The sequence below is a fragment of the Stegodyphus dumicola genome, chromosome 7, assembly GCF_044657685.1.
Source record: "Stegodyphus dumicola isolate Sdum_Otavi_A_Nest chromosome 7, ASM4465768v1".
Taxonomy (NCBI): domain Eukaryota; kingdom Metazoa; phylum Arthropoda; class Arachnida; order Araneae; family Eresidae; genus Stegodyphus; species Stegodyphus dumicola.
Genome location: NC_140774.1, coordinates 32,312,564 through 32,340,074, shown reverse-complemented (window position 1 = coordinate 32,340,074; position 27,511 = coordinate 32,312,564). Strand labels below are relative to the sequence as shown.

The following is a 27,511-nucleotide window of genomic DNA, read 5'->3' as shown; positions in this document are numbered from 1 at the left end:
TTTCCAACTTGCTTTGAGGGATCAATTACTTAAGTTAAATGAGAATTACCAAACATAAAAAAGAACAAGCTGAAATATATATTAAGATTTGCGATTGAAACATATAGAAAAGAAAATTACAATTAAAAATTTACAACTTGCAGGTTTTGAGCGTAAACTACAGTGTCGATAACAAAAGTTCAGTAAGTTAAATACGTTTAAAATTAGGGGAAAAAAATTTTAATTGCGTAACATTTTTTTTACCAACTTTGTCATGAGCGTTGGGCATTACGATAAATTTTGAAAGCATTTAAAATTAAATCAAAGCAAACTAGTGTCCGTCAAGGTTATTGACCACTAGCGAACTACAGATCGAATGTCGAGGTTAATCAGTCAATAACCGATATGGGACGGTGCAAGTAAATTTACATAGATATTGAAATTAAATCAAATCATACGGGTGCCTCTCAAAGGTTTAGGTCACTTGTGATGCACAGGTGAACCATAGATCACTGAAAATGAACCATAAAACACTAGTATGGGAAAATGGAGTTTAAACGAACTGTAAAATTAAAATTTAAACTAAGCATACTGCTGCCCTTCAAGTATACTGGTCACTGCTTCGATAGACATAAAAGTCGCTTTCAAGCAACACCATGGTGTAGAAACTTCAGAGAGTTTTTAAAATTAAATTGCATGATTCTTATACACTCAGGTCAGCTGATTCGAAGGCAGAGGTTTACTTGGGGTCAAGCCATATGGCATTAATGTGGGGCAGTATACAGATTATAGAGTTTTACTTTCTTTGGGAGTATAAAATAGTGTTCCGTTTTTCATTTTTGACACCAATTGTTACGTTATTTTTTTTCCTTCACGTTTGTACGGGTTTCGTAGAGTTGGAGTGAATAACGACGACACTTGGTGAAGTATCGAAACACACTTTACTTAGCCAATATTAATCAGGACAGCTCCCAAGTCACTTTTTACAGTCGTCGAAGACCTACTATAAACACGCTGAAACTCAGCGACACAGCCTTCACACTATCAGGCTATAACGGTCGAGATAGATTCAATGCAAAGCAACAGAGTACAGCTCCCGACTCTGCTCGGTCATTATCGGAACTCCACGTACTCTTGAGACTCTTCACGCTACAACTCGTGATGCACTTGACGATCAACTCGGCGCTAGACTTCGAGACACTCGCTCAATGACCGACTATCGGCTCTATTGACTCCACAGGGATTGATTCCCTAGACGAGACGACAACTCGATACTAACTCACTCTCCGCGTACCAGCAGGGTTTACATAGCTTTTGGCTGTGTTCGATAACATTCTGGGCTAACCGGTAAGAATTCGTTCCAGAAGGTTCTCCATCCGTTCATGGCATATCGTCAATTTTGTCACCAAATGTCGCGCAAAGGGCGATTTCTCGCCGAATGTGGCAACCCTGCCTTATCTTGCCATTTTATGGTCACCCTAAAACTGCTTTGCGGGGAAGCTATCTCACCGCTCCTGGACATTTCGTACCAATAATATCAAATTCCAAACAGACGTCAAGTGAATTATCGCTGTGTCTGAAATGTGATGTGGTGTATTTAATTATAGCAAAGCACACTAGGGCTATCTGCCTAAGGGGAGGGATGCCTTCGTGGAGGACTTTCTAAAGGAAACTGGCTCGTATACACGTTACACATGGGGAAAACCACGAAAACACCCATGCAGCCAGCCCGTTCGCGGGATTCGAACCTCGGACCGAACTACCAGTGTTCAGCGACTTTACCGCTCGGCCGCTGGTGGGCGTGTCTGAAATGAAATACAAAGTTTTGGAAAAATTTAAAATAAACTTTTTATTAAAATCAGAACTAGAACATAAATGCACATGTCGTGCTCAGCAATCAATATCAGCCACCACTTGTGTCGATACAATTTAAAAAACAGTAAATTTCAAAATTTCAACTAGGCCTAATACTTGAAGACTACACAATAAACTTTTAAGTTGGCTCTGAACTTCTTTCTGGCGTACAATTTACTGCAGCAATTTATAACGCAAAGCTGAATAATTTCAATCTTATCACAGCTGGCGAAACTTTGAAGTGAACGTAGCCTAGAAAGGCAGAAATATGTACTGTGTTACAATACGAAACCGTGTTACTTAAATTCTCACCAAATAATTTGCATTCTGCTGAGAAAACGGAAAAAAGTGGTAGTAAAGGTAGAAATTACAAATAGCTGGTTAATGCAAAATAATTACAACCTACGAGATATTTAAATTATAATTAAGCAGTCTTTGGTGATTTGAACGTTGAGGATTATTTGAGATTGACCGAAATGTCACTAATTTGGCCTCATGCAGGAAATATTTAAACTTAAATTAATTCAAAGTACAGTGATGCCTGTCATGGCTGTTGGTCACTGGTGAGCTAGTGTTGAGGGCATTTGAAACAATTAATGTGTCATCGGTGTGGGACAAGGCAATAAATTACGATAGATTATAAAATAAGAATTAAATCGAAGTGCTCTAGTATTCATCAAAGCTACGGATCACTGGCGATCAATGATTTGAGTGTCACTTTAAGTTCACCCGTATGTCATTGGTGTGGGGTAGTACAGTAAATTTTAATACATAATTAAAATTAATTTAAATAAGAGCATATCTGTACTCTTAAAACCTGTTGTATACTGGTGTCAGTGCTGGTGGTCACAAAAAATGCACAGGTTGGAGGTGCCATCAACCCATACACCACTAATGTAGATCATGCAATAAATGTTTGATATATTCTACTTAAAATTAAATAGCAACACATCATTGCTCGAAAAGGCTACTGATCATCGATTTCCGTCAATGCTGATTGTTGCCGATGACCTGTAAGTAGAACGTCACTAATGGTCAACTAATAAGATACTGATCTGAAACAGAGCAGAAAATTTAGATGTATTATACAAATTAAGATTAAATTGAAGCATATAAAGTCAATGCTTTGGTCCCCGATGGTCTATTTTTTATGGTTCCTGAAGGTTAACCTAAGGGTTGTAAGGTATTCTCCCGCCTTCCTAGCGTACCTTCGTGGTGCACTGGTTCTGCACGCTGGACCGGTATTCCTGAGGTCCGTGGTTCGATTCCCGGCGAATGCTATTTTTCATCTCTGCGGCTTTTCAAATTAACCTAATGTCTGTACAGTGTCATTAGAGCAGAGCAATCATATAAAATTTTAAAACTTCTTTTAGCTAAAATTAAAAGTATATAGATGTCCATTAAATGAAGGATGTAGATGTCCGCTAAGCGTTCTGGTCACCTGTTTATTGAGATGTATTAATTTTAAGCAATTTTAAAATTGAAATTCATCTGCTAAGTTTGTTAATCACCTTTGACTGAGTGCGATTTGGTTCCAACCTCCGAACTTCAGTATGAGACAGTACAATAAATTTAGATAGGTTGTAGAGTTGCGCGCCTCCAACTTGCACGCAACCAAGAGGTGACTGTTGAAACTGGAAAATAGACAGAAATAGACTTGCTAAGGGTTTAAGTCCCTTTTTATTCAACTTAAGAAATTACAATTGCGTGCTCTTGACGCTCACAAACTACGCCGACCCGGCGGTAAAATAAAAATAAGAACCTGAAAAGAAATAATAACAAGACTCTAACTACGAGGCTTTCTAAAAGTAACTAAGCTCACCGCGTTTTACAATACCGCTGCTAATTCAGCAAACTTTGAATATCACGTTGAACGATTAACAATTCTCCGAGGCAAGCACACAGGCCGAAACGCGGGGTTCTTCAATTTCTGTCTAACTACCTCCGCGCTCATGAAGTAAGAACAGCACACCTCGAACTCGTTTCCTTTCTATTTAACTCAGAATACTTCCGCTGATAATTTGAATCCTTGCGCGTTCTACTAAAATTTACATACTCTGGCATTGGCAGTTCCAGGGGAAAGTAAGGCTTGAACTTAAAATAAATGTTAGTTAAAATAAATATAAACCCTACAAGGTATTTAAAATTTGAATTAAATCATCAAGACTACTGATTACTCATACCTTTCCATCTCTTTGGTTGCCAGTGACATACAGTTTAAGGGTTATTTAGGATCAATCACCAGTTATCATTGCTAGGCAGAGCAATAAATTTGGACACGGTTTAAAATTAAAATTAAATCGTAATGTGGAAATCCATTTAGACTGTTTATGGTCACCAGTGATAGAAGCTATTCCGTTCATCGGCAGTCAACCCACTATTCTTCGCATTCGGTGGCGCAATAAATTTCGATATTGCACATTTTAAAATGAAAATTAAATAGAAATACGCCAGAGCCTGTGAAGGCAGTTGATCACAAGTGACCTACAAACTGCTGGTCATTTGAAGTCATCCATACATCACAATTGTGGCAGAGAAATGCTGTAAATTTAGATATATTTTTAAACAAACCTAAACTGAATTATACATATCCTTGTTAAAGTAACTGGTAACCTATGTCGCAAGTTGAGATACAAGTTGGTCACCAGTGATCAGTGGTTACCTAGCGCTTGAGACCCGATGCCACTTATTTGGGAAATGCAGGAAACTTGGATAAATTGTTAAAATGAAACGAAATTGGAGAAACTGTTAACCGAGCTGAAGGACATCTCTGACCGTCAAACCCTTAGTTACCAATGACTGTCGAGGCTATTGGCAGCAGTTGACATAGCAGCGGATGCTAAGTACTTGGTAACGTAACATAGAGCAGCAAAGTACTTGGTAACGTAACATAGAGCAGCAAAGTACTTGGCAGCGCAACGTAACGTACAGTAGCAAAGTGCTTGGTATTGTAATGTAAAGTAGAGTAACAAAGGACTTGGTACCGTAACGTAACATACAGTAGTACTCCAAACGTTTTGGAAAGAATATGTTAACGACGTTTACAACATCAGAAGTAAATGACAGCATAATTTGAGACCAATACATTTTTTAAACCAAAATCCTTATAATTTTTTAAATGAATACGTTTCTATCCACTCTTTAGGCAATGGAAATTGTTTTCTTTCAAAAACAAACACGAGATGGAACTTGAGGAATAATTATCAATTGACGTACGCCGCTACTTATTTTAAACAGTGGATCTGTGACTGGCCAGAGATATCGGGATGAGATCTTGGAGCCATATTTAAAACTTTTCAGAGATGCATATAGATCTGACATTTTATTTATGAGCAATAAAACTCGTACACAGCCAGCGAAACTCGTTGACGAATTTAAGTGAAGACACTGAGCGAATACAAATGCCAGCAAAATCTCCTGATTTTGATACGTTAGAGAACTTACGGGACTATCTTGGAAAAGCAGTTGCAAGAAGACATCCTTCTTCTAGAGCTGTAAGTCCCCTGAAGATCATACTGCTGGAAGAGTGGAACTAAATTCCCCAACTCGTGGTTTTAACAACATTACTGCCAGCTTGAAAATGCATTGTGATAGGTATGTATAAGTCAGGGAGATATCATTCCATACTAAATTCATAAGCCTTAATTTTTTGTCTAGGATACCCCTTGTAAATGAACAATCTGGATGTTTAATTCTATCTAGATTTATAATTTCAAAGTTTCATTTATTGTTCTATCCTAATTTAAAAGCAATTAGTTTGAATGATTCCAAACTGGCTTTTAAATGTACTTAACTTCTCTGTAAGGATTCCCTTTAGAATGAGATCAAACGTTTGGATTTATTCCGAATTTCAGATAAGCACTGTTGCTGTTTTGATATAAACAAATACATATACCCAAAGTAAATTTACAGCAATTTTTTAAATAAAGCTAAGTTAGTCTTTACTCATCATAAAATAAGTAGCTCATTAAAAACAAAATTATCTACTAGGTATTTTTTCGGTGCTTCCAAATGACTTGTAGTGAATCACTCCACGCAATTTACGTTTGTAAGCAATACCGGATTTAACAAGAAGACGATAAAGGGAAGTACTTGAAAGCAGACTGCTCATATTCTTAGATTTTTTAACGCTGAAAATACAGTAGCGAAAGTACATCATTAAAATTCTTCCCAAGAAAATTCCACAAATATAAAAAAGATTTCATCTTAAAACAATAAAATAATTCACTATACAAATCACTAGTGCTACCCAAAACGATACCAGTAAATTGCTGTTTGGAAGGTAACTGAACTTCACTTTCAACAATAACTGACTATCATTGTTTTGGATCAGAACGTTGTGTTCAGTAGTTATATCTACAAAAAATAAACAACGTCGTTTTAGATAATACAGCAGAATTTAAGATCGAAAATATTGTTGATTCATTTCTTTTCTTTCCTCATTATGTTACAAGAAATAATAGATAATCACAAATCAATGAAAATTCATAAAACAAGCTCTTGCAGAGAAAGAAGAATGTGCTTTGTTCTTCTAATACATTTTACTAAAAAGTTAACTTTTTTAAGAATAGGTATTCTAAAAAATTGGTATCGCACCAAATCGCCAAAAAATATGTGCATCTGCAAATTATATTGTATTCTTTTAAACATACATTTTATTCACTTAAATTTTTTTAAATAACATTTACATTTCTTTTTTCGAAATTAAATACGAAAGCTAGTTAACAGTTGAAAGTTAGACTACATGATCGTTAGGGTTTTTAAATGAACAAGAATATTGGATATACGCCCCACAAAGAGAACTGAAACCGAGACTTTTCAATTACTAGTTGAATGTGCTTACCACAGGGATACATTAAAAAGGAATATCTTTAATTCCGTTAACGTTACCCTCATTTAAAGGGCGACTATGAGAGGAAAGATTCAGTTGGTGACATAGTATAAACACAATTACAAGGTTCAGGTTGTTGACATATTATAAATCACGATAATTCGAACGCTATTATCTTATTAGTCATTACATTTTTCACGAAGTTCAGTAGATCTGATGATATAAAAATATGACTCATAATCATAAAAAATATTTCTAAGAAACGATCACACTATAGCAGACTGCAAAATTAGGAATGATTATATACAACGACTAAAATAAACCGTCCACATTGCAATGAGTTCACAAATACTGTTGCAGCAAAGCATTTGAGGAATTTAACACAAGATTCCCAGGTACTGACGTATTATTCCGTCGACCGTTGGCGGGAACGGGTCGCCAATAGTTACTGCGGAATTGTAAAAGACATCGTGATTCTGCGAGCGCCGCCAGACCACGTCATGTTGTGTACGTAAAAACTGCCAGCGTGACGGTGAGCTCTCCCACACCGCCTTTAGCTCTAGCATAGGATATAAGAACATTTGTGTAGAAGTTTTCTGTTATGTTATGATAGTTGTGTTAAAATATGAATAAAGTTATATTTAGCGAAGCGAAGCAGCTTCAATTGCACAAACTCGGTATTCATGTACACATCGACCTATTTTCACTTGAAAAAAATTTCAGAATTGTACAAAAATGGCATTGCGAACCCCGTTGAATTTATCCATGTACACATCAACCTATTTTCACTTAAAAATCATCAGAGAATTGCACAAACTAGGCTAAATCGCCACTACACAAAGACAAAATAACAAGACAAAGAATTGCACAAACTCGGTATCCATGTACACGTCGGCCAATTTTCACTTGGCTTCACACAATTGAAAAAAATCCCAGAATTGCACAAAAATGGCATTGCGCAATTTTCACTTAAAAAAACATCAGAGAATTGCACAAACTATGCCTTATGCAATTCCTTGAGTTTGTCCATGTACACATCGATATATTTTCATTTAAAAAGTCAAAGGAGCACCCAATTCTACAGTAGAGAAAAAAAATACATAACCTCAATAAGCTACATTTTAAACCAAACAATAAAATAACATAAAAAAGGAAAACAAAAGTAAGAGTCAAAAATATACTACGTAGTTCCGGACTGTCAGGAAAATGGCTATTAATTAAACCTTCATTTACACACCAGTCAATTAATGAACTTTTCCCCTTTCGTTCCAAATCGTACAAAAACTTCAAATTAATCTTATACTACATTCAGCCATTGTACTGTCTAAACAATGTACTTCCTAAGCAACGCACACCACAAAAGCCCTTGCAAAGCATCCCATGATTCAAAATTTCCCGGAATAATGCTAACGATTACGTCATAATAGGGTTTCCATAACATTCAACTACTCAGGTTACCATAAATGATACAACAACTTGGCGATAAATGAAAGAACAATTTCGCGATAATACAAGGGTACCCTAAAGTCAACTCTAACCTTTAATTTTAACTTTTCATCATTAGTTAGTTATTTTCACAGTACCTGACGACTTTCAGATAGTTCCGCCACTTTTAATTACACATTTAAAATAAATAACATAAGTTTTTGCGCTTATAATACAGGTAAGACAAATATAACTCGGAGCATTAATTGACAAATACTGATATGCGAGCCATATTCCATTCTGAACAGTGCTAATCAACTTACAGTTTTTATACAGAAGAAGGTGATTAAATATGATAAATGTGCCTTATTTACCATGCCAATCTTCCCTACTGAAATGATATCCGCGACTAGAATTAGCATTTTATGAATTACAAGATACGTTCACCTTAAAGAGTTAAATAATTTGCAGATAAGAATCCATTTTTCTTCATAAGGATAAGTAAATGTTCATTCGTTTAAAACGTTTTGGCCGAACGATAAACATTCATGTATACAAAGAATATCGAAGATGTTTATGAAGTATTTAAATTGGAAGTATGATGCACATGAGAGCTCTGTTCTAATGACTTAACCAAAAAAAAAATGTTGAATACAAACAAATCTGAAAATTTGAAGACACTGTATGCCATAAAGATACCCAAACGCAAACTGTCGTCTGATGTTTTGCCATTTTGTTTCATTTTATTTGTATATTACTGTTCTCGGAACTTGGCAACGTTCTGCTGTAGACGCCATGTTTGATGCCCTTAAATGTTCCTCTATTTGAAGTGCAAAAGATTTATAGAAGCATTATTCATTTTCGTTTACTTCGCCCAGAGGAGGAAATAATAGTATTCTGATGGCTAGAAACGCGGAGAAGGAATTGGAAGGGGAACGGAACTTGATGCGTGGAATGAGTTTTTATACTACTTTTTCTTTAGGGGAAGATTTTTACGAAACTTTTATGAGATGTTCACGGAGAAGATTTATAACTTCTTAGAATTTTCGGTCTGAGAATTGATTTAGCCGAAAAGGCCACCATTAATCCTCCGTTTGACTTTGATCGCGGATTTTTGGAGCTATTTAGTATAACCAAAAAACAGAAAGAAACAATGTTTGACGACAGCATTAAATGTAAAAACCATTTATCATACATGGGCGTCCTCGTTCAACAGAACTTCAAATAGCTCCATAAAACACCGTCAATCGTTTCGTTTTGCTTAAAAAATGATCTCAAGTGTATTGGAATTTTGTCGAGTACAAATACATTAGTTTGCTCAAAATGAAAAGTCCTTTTAATTTTCAAACAAGACGAAATTTTACATTTATGGCTAGATAAATTTATAGCAGTTATCTTTTTTTTAATACAGATACAACGATAGCCCCTCCCTTCTTGTTATATATAAAGAATATTATTACTTCATCAAGTTTCTCCAAATGGATTTTAAAGCAATTTAAAAACACAGTATCTAAAATAACAAATATAGGTGATATTAAGTAGTTATCAGATACAAGTAGGTTTAAAATCGACGGCAGGTGGTAAATAAAGATATTGTCAACTGGTTGCCAAAATTATGATATTAGTTCATTCATTAAGTCTGCGATATTCCTCAGCAAATAAAATGAAAGCATCTATGAATTTAATAACCTTACTTAGGTTTATAAAAAAATTCTCGATCCTTATATATTCTTATATCATTTACTAAAAGTACAATGAAAGTAATTAATATAACACTTATATTTTTCCGAGTTTTTAACGCAATGAAACGATCTGATGATGTGTCCAGTGTCTTCAAAACGTTAGCATAACTAGGGAATATGGACATTAAATTCGAAAGAATAGTTTTCAACACCTGAGTGAACACGAGAGAATGCAAGAAGTAACTTTAAATAAAGTGCAGCAAAAAATGTCCATAATTTAACGCGCCGTACAAAGTATGTCAAGTACAAGTCATGTGGTGTCCACATCTGAGTTTTATTGTTTATTTTTATGTATGTTTTGATAAATATTCAGCAAAGATGCACAGCTTCCTTTCAGATCTAGCTTTCGGCTCGCAAAAACCACTAACTTAACAATCCCTGGGCAGCAAGACTATTTCATTCGTTCATTATCTTAAGCATATCAAATAAGATACCTTTTGTTGATAAAACTACTACACTCCCATTCTTTAAAAGGCACAAATGTCCTAGTAATGAATTAAATCTTCATAGACATTTCAAATTTTCAAGTTGCTTATTATTATTATTACTGAGTTCTTAAAATTTACAACTACATATTCGCATTCAGATTATACGTAATATCTGGTATATTTTCTGCAGAATTTCGAATATAAAGAACTATCAAAAACTGAGAATTAAATCTACCATGATGAAAGCACATCTTACCTATTCCTTGCTGCGAAAATTTTTTGTTTCTTACTTTCTTTATTTTACATGCGCTGTTTCTCTCAGATGTGATGCAAATATTAAAATGTAAGCTATAAATTCCAAGTTTTCTTTTCTGACTTTTAATTAACCTTATGAATCTTTTAAGTTAAGATATACTTTTGCTGAAATACATATTTCATGATTTACTTCGAATAAATGAATGCACTCGCATAAATAAATATATTACAGCAATTTTTCATCTCAATTTACATCCCTCTTTATGCAATTAGCACAGGAAACTACACTTCTCAGTTTTCTTAGCTTAGAAAGTTATATTTCCAGTTCAAAATCTTTAAGTGGCACTTTTTTTAAGGAATCTACCTAGAAACACTCAAGTTGTTAATGTAATGTTCAAGAATCGAATATAAATCCTTAATTACGTAACAAATTCGAGCTGAATTAATAAAGTAAATTTACATTAATGCGAACTTTTTATTTTTTTATTTATAACAGATTCTTTCAAAGGAAAAATCATGAATAGAATTTAATTCAATAAAAATTATACTTTATTTCATGAAACGAAATTTTTCATGTAACTTCAGCCTGTATATAGATAAAATAAGGAATAAACCTAAAAGATTATTTTCACTTTTTTGATTGTAGTATACATTGAAAGTACCCATAATCTTCAGATATACATATTTAAAATTTTTAAGGCAATTAAGCAAAATACGAAATTATACTCACAAATTTTTTAAAAGAGGTGCTCCTCTAAGCGTTTTCTTCCCGATGATCACCAAACGGTTATTACTCAGATCTCTGAAATGAGAAGATATTTAAATAAATTTAATAAGTTAACAAATTTGGTTGTTATACGCAGAATGTTGAGAAAAGACGGCGACATATTCTTTATTTCCTTAAATACTTATCATAGATACGTACTTCCAGCTACACAATTTTTTTCAAAATAAGACACAGAATTTTATTAAAACAGTTTCAACACATGAGGTCTGTAAATACAAAATGTTTACAAAAAAATTTAAATTATCCTCCTAAATAAAAAATAAAGTTACTAAAACATTCGTTCTCCTTTACTAAATTAAAAGCTTCCTTCAAAAATGCCATTTTTTAGGATTAAAACTCGTGAAGTTATTCCGTAACAAACTTGCTAATTTAAACTATTTTTCAATGTGCATTACTAGAAGATTTTGACCAGATTGGGATAAGATTTAAAAGAAAACTACAAAACAAATATAGCTAGCTCATTTTGGTGGTTAAGAAGTTCCGTGCTGGATAAATCAGCATTCGTTATTGAGTTTGTTAGTGAGCTCCATGAAACTAAGTTAATTACTAATATGTTCGTAAATTGTGTACATAATTGTACGAAGTATTTTGTATTTAATTATGACAGTATGATTTTCCTAACAGGAATTTTCGGTCAACGGGAACGTACAAAAAGCTAAATAGTTTATTTACAGAATTCTCCTATCCTTTAGTGTTCAAACTAATCCCTTTTTCACAAAATTCTTGATCCTGTTTCGAGAAACTTTATAACTGGAATAACAAATCAAGGTTGGGTATTCAAGAAAATGAAGACTTCCAAAAGTATAGCCACAGTTTCAAATTTATTAAACTAATTTTTTTAAAATGTGCTGCAGTTCTAAATAATCCATGATTTCATTATGCATAGTCATTTCAGTAACACATAAAATGTTATAGATATATAACAATACGATTATTTACATTACTCACTACGTATTAAATATTCTTTGCATAATAAATCATGTACAAAATTTAAAATTTTATTTACTAGATTCTAACCTATTTAATGGATAGTTAGTTCCCTTAATAATTATATATTGTATACTGTTTATATAATGAACAATGTATAAATTTATAACTTTTCAATATATATTGTACGTTAATACTATCTAACTTTCAAAATACATTTACAATATTTGAAACAAATCTAAATGGAAGGCTTAGTAGAATATTTCCAAAAATGGTAATATTCGAAACAGGAGATGCAGGAAACGAGGAGAGTTAATTTACACATAATGCATGCTATAAACATATGTGAAAGTAATCACATTAATTAGTCTTTGACCATTTCCCCCTCCAAACAGTTCCCGCGGGCGTTCCTACAACAATCCAGTTTAACCATCACCAAAATGACTATACTCACCTCCAATTTACCTCACCCTAAATACCAAGCAAACCGCCTCTATTTGCATACAAAATTCAAGAACCCCTCGTTCCCCTACAAACGGGCCGCTAAAGCTGAGATAACCTCGTTATACGTCGCATTCCAGGGAATGTCAAAGCAACGACGCCTCTTTGATGCAAATTCATGTAAATGCGATGACCATTATCACGCGTCTCCCACATTCACAGAGACAGTGAATGACCAGAGAGAGATGGATATTAGTCCGACCCCCCTCCAGAGGGCTGATTCGATGCATTTCGCTGGGAGCTGAGGACGGAACAGGGGGTGGTGCATCATCTGAAGAGTGTTATTAAGGGGCCACTAATAGCGGGTTTTACCATCCAGAGGAGAAACACATTGGCGAAGGCCACGTAAATGTTCACTATATACTTGAGGGTCACTTTCAAAATTTTAGAAGTAAAACTGCATAAACTTGCAAAGAAAAAATTTTTTTTTACTTAAGTATTGTATTGTAGTATTAATTTGAAGATTTATTCAAAAAAATCAGGATTATTCAAAATAACAGACCTCGTTTATACTTGAAATTTACAAATACAGAGTGACAAATATTTGAAATATGCAAAATGAAAGGAAAACAGTCCAAGCTTGATTTCTAAGTATGTTATATGACTTTTTTTTACAATCATATCTCGCTTAAGCAGAGGCAGATTAACCAAACTCTATATCAAAAAAGTTAAATTTCTCCATAATGACACGATGCAAATATTATTATTAAAACAAAGCTGCCTACAGAGAAAAAACGTAAAGGAAAAGAAAAGTGCAAGGAGATAACAGCAGTGACAGCAGGTATTATCGCAGAGCTAAGGAGTTGTTTTCACTTAACAGCAGTACAGAAAACCGCACATAATCCGAAATATATATACATTGTACAGTAAAAAGACAAAAAGTTCTAACCGATGTTTGAATTTAAATACACAAATGTAGCAGCTCACTTGCTTTAATCTTCCGGAGTCTCAACATCGTAATCCGGAAATACCAACGTTTAAAAAGAAATGGGAGGAAATAAAAAAAATCCCCCAGTATAGCAGTAATATTAATGCTTTTGTGTGGTAAACATGCAAGTGGAGAGAGGGTATATTTTCTCAGCCAGCGCAATGGAGGAGGGAAGTTTTAAAGCCTAAAACTAGGCATTTTTTGCTGAACTTCCGGAGACATTAACCTTTTTCACTTCAGATGAGGAAATGCAAGAAATAGGGCAAATGAGGGGAAAACGTGAACATAAACCTCGATCTAAAAATTAAAAGTGTACATTCGCTTTAACTTTAGCTTTTTAATTTTCGGTAATCTATTCGATGAATCTGACACCTTTTTTACAATCCAAATGACTCTTAGTTTCAAACTATAATCTTAGAAAGAGAGCTTTAAATCCAGTTCAGAACATTCAAGTTATTTGAATTTTTACATTTGTAGTATGTGCAGAGTTAATCAAAAGCTCTAGTCGCATATATATTCATAAAATTAAAGCACTGGAACTTTAGCTACGTTATCATCGACACTGCGCCAAAACCACGCATCGGCAAACTTGTTGTTTCGAGAACGGAGAGTAAAAGAATTTAATAATTTAAGAGAAATCGAGCTACAAATTTTCAGTAATCATTATGTCCGTCTACTGGTATAGTTATCGCATAAGGTAGAGTAGGAGTAATTAATATCTGAGGGTACGAAAACAGAAAGCGAAAGCCTTTTCGAGAAGACATGATAGAAGAATACTCAGATTCTATCCCCAAGGTAATCTCGAGGCTGGACAAAGTCGCACTGTCATTATTGATCCTGATTTAACTATGACAGTACGACTTTCACTGACCAATAGTGACTGCTCATGATTATTCAAGACGACTATTCGTGCTACTATTCATTTCTACTCGTCTTCGGACTCATTCAGAAACGGTTATATTAACCGCTTTGCGTCGATGGCATATGCACGTGATAAATTTTGAAGTCGGTAACCAAATTATGTAACAGAGCAACATAAATAAGAGTTCGTACTGTATTCTTTTCTCTTTTGTAGTCTAAATTATTATTATGCTCAGTATACGGATATTAAAATCCTGCTTCACAGTTTTTTCGCACACAGCACTGTGCAAGAAATATGTTTCCACTTACAAATATCACTTGAATTTGCTTACTACAAGGCAATAGGCTATACAGAATATTCTGCAACTTTAGCATCACAAGGGAAGTTGCAGAATCATTTTAAAAATGAACTCCAAAACATACTAGATCCAGTTGATGTTCTAGCACACAGCTTGGGTTCATTCTAACAAAAAAGTGACGGAACCTATTCTATGCTGCAGATAATTAAGCTTTTCGACGTAAAATAAATACTATTTTAAATTATCCCAGTCGCCAACATTGAATGGTAAAAGTCTGGACTTCATAAGAGCCATTAAGCACTTCCTTAGCAACCTATTCAGCGTTCTGGAAACACTGAAATAATTCATCTGATTCTGTACTTATGAGATACCTTGTAAGTCAGTTCTTAGTGCAAAAATATACATTATGCTTTACGAATTCTTCGCTTTTATATGTAGCCGTTTAGAAGAAACTCTTCACAGACGTATATATTGAAATTTAATTTAACAATACTACAGTTCGGCATCTTATACGGTCAACTGGTTGCTGAATTTATATGTCGAATGATTATTATTGTTAAAACAGCATTAAACTTCTTAATAGAAATAACACGCGCAGTGTGCACTACAGAAGTTTTTAAGACACAACTTTACAGATATCTGACTTAAATCAGATATCTGTAAAATTGTGTAAAATGGTAATCACAATGGTAATTGTCAGAAAATGGTAATCACAGTGACTCTAAAAATCTACCATTTCAATTTTCCTAACCTTTCTTCTGAAGTTACTTATTTTATAAAAGTTATCCCGAAATATATCAAATTAAGAAATTGCTCATTTTTTCTCTGAAAAGGAATATTTCATAATGAAAATTTTCGGGTTTCTTTCTTTTTGTTGTTGTTGGTTCGTTTAATCCTTGCATTTGATTTTGAAAAATAAGATATTCAATCGCCCAGAATAACTAATTATTAAGCAAAAAGCGGCTTGCTTATTATATGGAATCATGACATTTATGGGCTAACAGTTAAGTAAACTATGTATTGCTGCAGGTTTTGTTGCAATTTAATACAGCGTAATTTCGAAATAAGATATACGAAGATAAGAAGCATGTTTAAGTACAAAAATTTCGTTATAGACCGTTACAGGCATTTGTGACAAAATAGTGCATCGTAAAGCATCGACTGGAAAACAAAATCATAATCACATATACATGACAATAGTGGTGGTGGCCATGTATCAGTGCACGCACGTTTATAACTTTAGTAAACCTGATGATAAAAAATTTATCACTGTGTTAATTCATATGGTTGCATAATGTGTTATTATCAGCTGTCCAGTTCAGACGTCGAATAATGGCACTATTATGGTTTGTATATCAATAGACAGTTATCGAGGAATAGGGCGTGAGACGTTGTAACCATATCTCTCTAGGGATAAATATTATATTAATTAACTATTTTGTTACTTATTTTATTAATTATTAGTTAATGTATCTTTTATTATTTAGTTACTAAATAAAAGTTAACTTTTATTATTCGTTTGTTAATTATGAATAACGAAAAAAAATGCTTCTTTTGTGTGTTTACAAATTCAGATGATTATCAGTATAGAAAAGATTAATTTATCACTTTTCAGATTTGAAAGTCGCAAATTACTAAACAATTCATTAACTAAATTATGAACAGAAAAAAATGAATGAAATGACTTATAATATTTTTGTTTTTCCCGTGTTTTCAAATATTTTTGCATTCTGACATCCCATTCCTCTCGTACAGTTTTCCAAAGACAGCGCTCTTTTTAAGAGTTCAAAAGCACAAAAATACTTCGGTGATAGATCAAGAGATTTAGTAGGGATATGAGAGAAGAGGGCTTGATACTCGTTTCTTGTTTCAATTTTTTTCCCAGGAAATTAACAGTAGATTTTGACGTGCTAGCTTTGTTTTGATGCACTTCCACTGACTGATTAAATAGAAGATATTTAATATTTGAAAAATTGGGTATTAAATATGCGATTTTGCTTTTCTTAATTGAAACTATACTTTTGAGAGTATATATTACAGTCTGCTACTTAACAGTTTTGTTTTCATGCAAAATGGCGGTTTTAAAGAAGGAATTGCTGAAAGGATATGCCTGTGGTTTTTCCGAAGAAACTTATTCGCATCTACTTATTAACAAACGCCGTTTATCAATATCTAATGTTACAATTGGTCACATTGTCGAAGAAAGGGAAAAAACCATCAAAGTTTCGCTTCAAGTGGAAAAATGGTTTAAAAACACGGAAAAAATGGAGTATTTCGAGTGTTGCAAAAGTACGATCTATAGTGTTAAAAGAAAATCCACCAAATCATAGGATAGTTGCAAAGTCACTAAAATGCTCAGTGTCAACTCTAAAAAATTTATCAATGTTTAATTGAATCTTAAAATTTCTACAAACACAAGTTTACAGCGCGCAAATCACAAGAAAGTAGCAAAAATAAAAATCAATAATTCAACTTCGCACGAAGAAGTTTCTCGAGAACACTTTATATGCTTTTCAAATACCTTAGATTCCGCGTAGTTCGAGAGGGAAAAATTGCATATTTATAAGCTACAACTTTTGTTATTATTATTTAGAGTAATGACTGTAATATTTCTTCCTCGAGCGCCTTACAGTTATTTCCTTTTTATATTTTACGTTTTTATAAGATTAATAAAGTATTTTACAGACATCACATAATCAGCATTTTTAAGGTAGTTTGTAGAAGAACTTTAAAAAGAGTAACAGCGCAATTTAAAAAACTCTTATCCAAAAGTTTTACATTGCAGTTTAAAACATCAAAGAAATTTTTATACTAAGAACTTCAAAACAAATATTTAAAACACGTGTAGTTAGCATAAAATTAAAGAAAACGGATGGCTCTGTGCCACGTAGGTGATAGATAGAGTTAGAAACATTTTTAATAATGATAACAACGCTTCAAATGTTTACAATAATTGATTACATACATTATAAAAAATTACATAAAAGATTTATATGATTAAGAAATCAATTTAAAGAATTGAATCTTCAGTAAATCAGGTTTTTTGAATTGCTGTTTGTTAATAAGTAAAAAATTGATTAAATCTGAGATAAAAATAGAAATCTTATGCTTCGCCAAATGGCAGCAGTCTGGTAATAGATCACGAGTGAAGGGGCGTGAAAAATAAATGAAAAGTATTTTGTGTTGCGTAGCGGCAACGCATTGCTTTCAAATCGCTCAAATTTTTAATCAATAATGGACATTCAATTTAACTAAATATCTTAACCCTTTAGAGAATGGCATCACACTGAGCACTGCTATGCGCAAGATCGCATGGAAGATAAATGCCTTATATTTTAAATAAAACTGAAATAGGCTTTGTATTTAAGTTACTAAAAATTATCCCTATTCTAAACTTTGTATGAAAATGTATGTTTTAAGGAAAATGTTTTCTTTAGTTTGAACTGCATAATTGTTATTGAAATAAAATTTGATGAGAGACAAAAACAAATTCACTGCTTTTCTGTAACCGAGACTGGATTCAGAAATGTACTTACTTACGTGTTATGCATGCATGTATGTACGTACATACGTGTCTGTACATACGTGTGCGTACGTACAAAGTACTGCAGATTCCTCCACACGCAAACATATACAGAACCTAAAAAAAAGTTCCATTTTGTGATAAGGCTGTGGTTCCAGTTATTTCGGTATTCAGTTATGTTGCACTTAATTGTTACTTTGCAGGCCATATTGTGCTATGTTTTTCTATGTATAGTACACGCAAAAAACTGAAAATTGCTCAAAATTTACATTGTACAAAAGTAAAGATGATATCTAATTTTTATTATATAATCCAATACCTAGAAAAATTTACTATAACGAACAAACAGGGATAATTTTTTCATTTGGAATTTTCTTCAGTAAAAGAACGAAAAACCTTTCGAAATAATGGGATAATTTCACGCTTAACGTAATAATATTTCTAACTGGAAATTTATCAATTCTGTCTTTAATTAAAAGCAATAGTTGTATTTTCTGATGGTTTGATTTATAATTTTTCCATTTTAGAACAGTGCAGACACGATGTGCCTTCAATAGAAACCGTATTTCAGATGATGGATTTGTTCTTTTTTCGGGATTAAACATTGTGATACGAATCGAGTGCTTAGTGCTTGTCATAAACAAATATATGAAAAGGTAGAAACAAGCCTTAAAGTCTAAATCTGGTAGCTTTTCGAAGAACAACTATGTCTCTTAATTTACCAGTAGATGTCGATATCTCAGTGCTTCTGGTCGATATCTCAGTACCTTGAAGTCTTATTAGAAAACAGACACATCGATACCTTTTTTGCTAAATTATACACATTTTTTTGCTGTACTTCATAATACAAAGCTTGTAATTGTCATACGCTTTTCTGTGGATATGAGTCTGCGATGTTGGCTTCCTCCATTTCGATTTATTCAAGGATCATTACGCATGTATGCATTGCCAATTCTTTGCTATTTGAAACTAACTTGATGATATCATCTCTATTAATTCAGAAATCTAACTGCCTGATAAGATTGATGACTTCTTCTTTGAGATGAACGATCTAATCAGTTTCTTGCGGAATGATCTACTTGGTAGGTGGTGAGATGAGGATAAAATGGGAGGGTAAAATAAGGGAGGGTAATAATGGGAGGGTAATAATTAATTAAGCCACATGACTTAATTAATTATTTTATTCTAAAACTTCAAAGTATAAAAAATTCTGAAAAATAATTCATTAAATTAAAGGAAATGTAGAAATATATTTAACACAGCCTCAAGCTAATACTTGAAAATTTTTAATCAGTTGTTTATTTTTTTTATTTGTGAAGAATTACAGCTTTTAATATTTGTTTTTGATTGTTCACATCTATATTCAATTGACTCGTATATCACGCTAATTACATAGTTATTAAAAGCGTAAGAACTCATGAATCACCAAAACAATGTTTATTTCAAATAACAAAACAAATTATCAGAAGTATTTTGTTTCCTGGCATTAATATATGGTATTCTACTTCCAGATATATCTGCAGGCATTCAGTGCGAGAGGTCACATAACAGGTAGTCACGAAAACGCGCACGCTAAAAATAAAGTATTCAAATTAGATTCTTTGTGTACCCAACAGGCTCAAGTAAACAAGATGAAATGAATACTTAGTGAGCTGGTTGCAGGAATCTGGCAACAAAATAAAAGCCCATTAAACGCAAACAAGCCTGCGAACGCGACAACAAGGATAACAATGTAAAGAGATAATGGAATTTGCATGTAACAGGCGCCGCTATGTGATGTTAGTTTACATTAAAGATTAATGTCATATCTTAAAGCAAAATTTCCATTCTTGGAGGTAAATAGTGAAGATTTTTAACTGTTTGAATCCTTTTGGAAAGAGGAATTCAAATAAAAAGTTTCATTATGTTTTTTCTAGCAATACGAATTCGAACTTCAATTTTTTTTTTCTCTTAACGATCTGTCAGATTTAAAAATAAATTAAAATTTTACTCTGCATGCTTCTGCTTCAGATCATACTGCACCACATCCTTTGACAAACTTAGAGTATTAGCTCCCGCGCACAATCCTTTATATATAAATACATACCGTATCCACAAGAGTTCTCTGACATCTGACCTTTAGTTTCGCAACCGTAAGTCGTAGACATATAACCCCAAATACAAAAATGCATTAAATAAGAAACATATTCATGTTATGGCATTTTAGATTTAGAAAAATCAGTTTTGCAAAAAAATTACAAAATGTGGTTTTTTATACATCCCCCGTTCTTTAAAATTATATTTAGTAAAAGTTTGCGCTCATTCTAAAAATAAAACACAAATTGACTCAGTACGGTAAAATATGGATCAACATGTTTAATTTTAATGTTAGAGATCATGTTCGGGGGTGGTTTAAAAATGAGGAGATGAATGTTTGCAGTCATATGTAAGTAAAGGTTTCGAGTGTTAATAGATTGCAAAATGAGCACTGCTACTTGCAGACTGTAGAAAGATACTGACCGATGATCTATTCCCCCCCCCCGAGAAACAGTGGCAGGCTTCTCCACTGCCACACATCCAATCCCGTAACATTGCTAAGTTGTTTTGTACCTTAGAATAATATTATGTCCTCACATGTGCACATATACTCACTGTGTAATATTAATTGTTGGACACATTTACAGGCAGCGCTTATGACTACCTGATTTACCATTTTGGCTCTCACCAAGGTTTTGTATTTAGGAGAATCCACTGCAGGTAGTGACACGTTGGAAAGCTATCCTGCTAATAGAGTAAAAAGGGTGCTCTCTATCAAATTTCGGAAGAAGCTTAACAGTTAGCCAGGCCTAGGCATATCTAATATACGTTCGGAATGCACAGGTACCGGAATACACAGATCTGACCAGGTTAGAGGTAATGGCTGTAATACCGATGACCCCCGAGTTCGAATTCCTGAAAAGGCATGGATGTTTTTAAGTGTTAGAGTGTCTGTGCAGCATGGAAGCACTTAAAATACTGAAGAACCGTAAGTCCTCTCGAGTAGTTCGGTGCATGGAGGTAAGAAAGGAAGGAGTGGCCAACCGGCACTAGAAGTGAAGCACTGTTTCGAAGCTTCGATCACCAGATGGGGTGTTCTTTGTTTACATTCAGAAGCTCGCTTGACAGTGTTCTGATAGTATTACGACACACGACAGTTCCATACAAATCGAAAAAGGGACACTTTCGCATGAAAGAAACATTTATAGTGTTTGCATAGTTTAGTGACATTTACGCAAAAATCACATCTTGGTTATTTTTCGATAACTAATCACAGCGATTTTGATTATGAATTTGTTTCATAAAATTCTAAGCTGTTGAACTACAAAAATATAGATTTTAACAAAAATGTTATGCTTAAAGAATGAAAAATACCTTACGGTACCTTTAAAATTGTATACGTCTTTCGATACCCTTGATAGAGTATTCGCTACTTTTATTTTATGTTCCAAATGCCAAAATGTTTTAAATAAAATAAATTGTTTTCACATCCATATATTATTGTAACATGTACCTTTTAAAATGTTTTAGAGGAGAGGCTTTACTGCTGCTCATTTTAAACTCATCGTTTTAATTTTATATATCTGAAAAATAATCACGTTGGGTTTACACGTTTTACTGATTTGGGTTAATTAAAAATAAAATCCTTATTTTATTCCCTTTCAGAAATGTTCAGAGAAAGTTAAGTACTATTTAAAGTATTTCGCTAATTTCTAATAATTCTCTAATTTAAAATGAACCGAATAGAGCATTAATTATAAATGGGCTTATATTTTTCGATTTAAAAGATGCCTCAGAAGCCAAAAAATCATGTCATATTTAAGAAAATATTTTAGGAAGAAGCTCTATAAATAGAAAAGAAAGAATGCATAATTTTAATATTAATAATACAATAAACTTTGATCTTAATTTTTGTACCTTAACCGAATAAAATCGAATTACCTTAATTTTTTTTGTGTTGTAGAAAAAGAAAATATATGCATTTATATGTATATTTACAACGTAATTACAAAATATTTACATCCGATTGCGTCAAAACCCATTGAACTTAATGGTAAATGACCCAATGTTTTGGTCACCACGTAGTAATCGCCGGTGCTTCAGAGCAGGTTACGGGAGAATCCTGTTTAGGGCCACTCCATCTTACTTCCTACCTCCAAGGTTCGGTGTTTAGAGAAGAGGGGTGGGGAGCTTCGCTTCAACCCCCGAGGTTTTCTCTCACCACTAAGGGGAAGATGCACAATTAGCGCAAAGGAAGTGTATATGTAAGACCAATGGTGAAATACTGGTGTCCCTCACTTTTGTAATTATGCCAGTATTCAGGACGTGGTATAACTTGTGCATGCATTAGTGTAACATTTTCCATGTGCATTGCATCCAACGGTATTCTCTTCGAACACGTTCGGCATTAACTTGTAAGCAATGTTCGGCAATAACTTGTAAGCATTTACATGTTTTGTTTTATTGGTTAATGGCATTAAGCTGCACTGACATAAAAATATTATTTAGTCATTAAATTTTACTTTTTTAATAAAGCTCGAGTCTTTCCTTTTCAACGTTGCACAAAATGTTGGCCATGGTTTCAAACATTTTAGTCTATATAGTGAAATACTTACGTATCCATGTGCCCGGTGTCTTTTCTTAACAAATTAATGATAGTCACAAATTTGTAACTGACTTCCTTCCCCCCCCCCCGTAATTGCCATAATGTTCGAAATAGGATCTCTAAATTATAAACTTCACCGGCCGTTCTTTAGAAATGACCGCAATCACCTTGTAGATGTTATGGTCAAGTATAATACGTTCTTATATACAATACTCTCGATCAATTAGTCATTATGCATATTACCTGGAACACTACAACACAGTGATGTATATTGTATTATCATTTATCAATTTTACCGTATAATATTCATGATGTTTTACAGTCTCCAAGCAATGTTTTTGATTTGTCCTCGCAATAGTTCTTAATAAAAGTTATGTAATCGAAATTAATTAAATTATTAAATTATTGCCCAAGAAGTAAGAGAAATACAAATAAATGTCCAAAATTAAAGCTACATGTATATATATATATATTTTCAATAATTCAAAAAAGTTACCATTAGTATTTTAAAAACTGATGTCATACCTAATTTTTAATCACTTCTGAAAAAAAAAAGTAAAATAAATAGGGACCTTAATAGGTCCCTATTTATTTTTCTCCACGAAAGCGCAATTGGCGTGTTAATTACTCGAGCATAATGTATAGTGACCTACAACTATATGCAGCAGAACAACTGATACAGGAAAGCAATCCGGTCAGTACTGTAAATATTTGAAGGAAATAAGGCTTCTGATAAAATTTCAGGGTGGAATATCTTTCATGATAATAACTCTTTCTTTAAATAAAACTGAAGAAAGTTAAAAAGAAACATAAAATATTTTATGGAGTACTCTCAGATAGCAACTCTGAAAACGCTTCAACTAACTAACGCGCAATCGTCAGCATTCTTCCTTCGGCAGCTAACTTCTACCTCTGTTTTTAAAGGTGAGCCTTGATGATAGGGTCCACGGCCCATTAGCCGTTCTTCTTGACTTCACTCAACAGCGTGTCCACTAGACTTTCGTTCTGAATGGAGGTCAATAAATTCCTGGAAGTTGCTATGGAAACTGGAGAGATAGGCCACATAGTTGCAACCATCGCACACACTAGGTGTCATTCCAAATAAAAAAAAGGGGAAGGAAAAAACTGAATACCTTTTTATCTAAAATTCTTATCCATCACTTCGATGTATTGAAAATAAGTAACTACATGTCACAAAACGTCCCTTCCGATTTTTATTATAGGTTTTGATATTCAGGAATTTAAAGTTTTGAAAAGAACATGTTTACCATATATTTGTGTTTTCGTTTTAGCAATTTATAGCAATTATTGTTAAATTTGGTAATTGATTTCAAAATTCTCTGTACTGGTAAGTTATTTATTGGATTATTCTAATTATAGAATTTCTTGCTTCTCAGGGTTTTACGCAAAATTCTCGAGAAGTTACAATGGCGTATATGCACATACAGTTAAACATTAGGCAGGCTATAGGAAACAAAATAAAATTTGAAATATTCCATCATCTCTACATATAATAAAAGAAAGAGTCTGTCTGTGTGTCTTTCGCTCGTGCTGCGCGTAAGCTAATAGACCCACGGCTACGAAATTTGGTACATAGGTGCATCTAGACAAGAGCCAGTGCACCTCGAAGCGATTTATTCGAAATTCGAACTCGACTTTTTTTTATTTTATGTTTTTTGACGAAATCTCGTCATTTTGAGGCATAATGGGCTATAGGAAAGTGAGATTTTACTCTACACACTCTTTTCACATCGTCATGAAACGTAGGCACTTAGCTATTTTACGGACTTAAAATAAATTTCGTGTTTCAATAAATCGATTAAATACGAATTTATTTAACAAAGTAAGCTTAACACCTTTTCAACGGGATTTTTTCTAAAAATGTTTATTTTTAAAAATGTACAGTTTATTTTTCTTCGATTTTTGGACACGTTAAACTTTCATCCTTGCGACTGCTTTTACAAAAAGAATTTTGGAAAAATGATAATATTTTGTATTTTTTAAAAAAATTTTAAATGAAGCTTCTGAGTACACTTCTCACATCTCACATCTTTAAAAATGTGATTTTGGCAACAATTTTCCTTTCTTATTGTTGTTGATAGATTTTTGATGAAATCGCATCATTTTGAATAGTGTCATTCTTTTAGAAATATGGGGTTAGTAACAATTTTTCATTGTATTTATGTCACTGTTTTTAAGAGATTGGCATATTTCATTGTCATTTTTTATATATATAATACAATTTTATATTTAATAAATAAAGGTAACACACAAAACGCAAAAAAACGCCCCTTTGGACGTAATTTAAAATGTGAAACCTTTTAGACTTTTATATTTTTTTATTTTTATTTATTTATTTATTTATTTTTTGATGAAGTTTTTCAGGGTAAAATTCTGCGCAGTTTTTAAATTTAAAGTTTGGTGTTCCCTTCAGGCATTTTTCCTGTACATTTAAAAGCCAGACGAAGGCTGGCAGCGTAGCTGCTAGTTACAAATAAAACAAATGCGTTTGTAGAATACAGTACTCGAATTATGTACTTTAGACACATCATTCATTACAGTACTGGCATTTAAAGGAACAGAATATACCTTATCTGAATTAATACCTATTTTACGTTGCTAATTTTCTTAAATGCATTCATACTGAAATCCGCCTATACCAAAACATTGCTTATAATTTATTCTGAAGTTTCTTTCTGATTCCTGCCAAAACTTTCCGCCGATCCAGAAGTATATTTATTCTGCTATCAGCATGTTTTTGTTTTAATTGAGCTGTCCTAATTCCACAGAACATTTCTAATGTGAACTAAATTATTATTTGAATTCCTTCTTGTTTCCATGTTAAAGAATTGTTTAAAATATTTTTTTTTCACTATCACGGACACAAATTTCAATGATTAAATTTCCTTTTAACATCAATTGCTATATTTCTAATATACATATTGGCAATAATGTCCGAAAAATACCATGTCCAGGGAAAATAAATATCAATAAGAATGCAGAGGAATTCTGGAAAAGGGGGATCTCAAGTTCCCGGAAAAAGATTTTAGATTTTTAAAGAAGTTAACTGTCATTATAAGTACAATATTGTTAGTAAAATTTTTTAAATAGAATAGTAATTGTTAATAGAATTTTTTCATTTAAAAATTGATGTTGAATATGAACCATTCTCTTTCGGCAAAAAGGTTTCTCTCAAACGATAAGCTTAGGCTAGGTTATTTCCAATTATTATTAAGTGCATGACGGTTATCTGCTTAAGGGGAGGAATTTCTTCGTAAAAGGCTTTTTAAGGCTCTTGTTCATATTACGCATGCGGAAAATCATGAGGAGTGCTGTGCAATCAGGCCCTTCTATTAGGAGTTCAGCTACCAGTATTCAGCACTCTTACAGCTCGGCTGCAGGTATATAAACTCACTACCCTTCAGCCATGACTTCGCAGCTTTCTCTCATATATTTATGAAAAAAATATGTAAAGCAAACTTCTAATTTTAATTGACAACAGTCCCTTTTATTCTTCATTTTAATTTGGATAGTTCCCCTTTCTACTCTAAAAAGAATAATTGTTCATAATATATTAATCTACTTGGAATCATTTGAAAATTAATTCGCATCATAAGACCTTATATAATGCTGCAGTACAGATATTTTTAATAAAATCACTGTATAAGATTTCAGTTAAAATCAAAACTTTTTTTTAATCTCTCCCACATTTCTTCTAAATGCGTCATGCACTTTTCTACTTCCTTGCTTCAAAAGAACAAGACGCTGCTCGCTTCTCTATGTTGCTCATTATCTGAAGATGTGCTAAGCTTCCAAAGGCTAAGCTAAGGTGCATACTGCGCTCATGATGATGAGTGAATTAGAATATGTGTCTTAAGACTTAAATGTCCAGTAATAAATTATGTGGTATCTATGGCTGTCTGTAAGTTTCATCATTCTATCTATGCAATAAACCTCTCCAGTCTAACACATATAGCATAATAAATTTTATATTTACATACTGTACAGAACATTACTATAAATTTTAAGTAGAATTTCCATACTTTAATATAAAATTTGTGTTTACACGGGACACTACCGGAAGGTACTCTGATAACAGTCCTCGAATTTTTTCCATTTAATTTTCTATTTATTATTTCTTACACATGATAATACACAACCTATACAATATTTCATACACATTTTTGCAAGTGAAATTGCATATTAATTACGCAGCAAAATAATTTCATTTCGATAAACGCACTATACCACACAGCTTCAGTAAACAATCATAATAGCTTCCTTCAACAAAGTTTGTCATAGACTGCGATGTATTTTATCTACGTATCCATCTAATTTTATCTACGTCTTAAAAAGAACATAAATTTTGCAAATACTATTATTGAATGCGCTACATACGTTTCAAAAGAAACATCATTCTTATTATGTTCAGGGAACATAAATCTTTTGAAAAAACTGTCAAACAGATGATGATCTCAAATCCTGCAAATGGTTTTCTGCACTAAAATACAGAGGTCAGGCAGTGATTGTCCCTTGTGAGATTATTATAA

General features: G+C 33.0%; 1 protein-coding gene across 3 annotated transcripts in view; it reads right to left on the bottom strand.

The window, feature by feature from the left end:
- The window catches only part of sli (slit guidance ligand), a 561,787-nt gene that overhangs the window by 218,371 nt on the left and 315,905 nt on the right, over nucleotides 1-27,511 (bottom strand). For all 3 annotated transcript variants that reach the window (XM_085820062.1, XM_085820064.1, XM_085820063.1), the window contains exon 5: nucleotides 11,245-11,316. In XM_085820062.1, coding sequence (XP_085676188.1) covers nucleotides 11,245-11,316 — 72 coding nt within the window. The remainder of the gene's footprint in view (nucleotides 1-11,244; nucleotides 11,317-27,511) is intronic.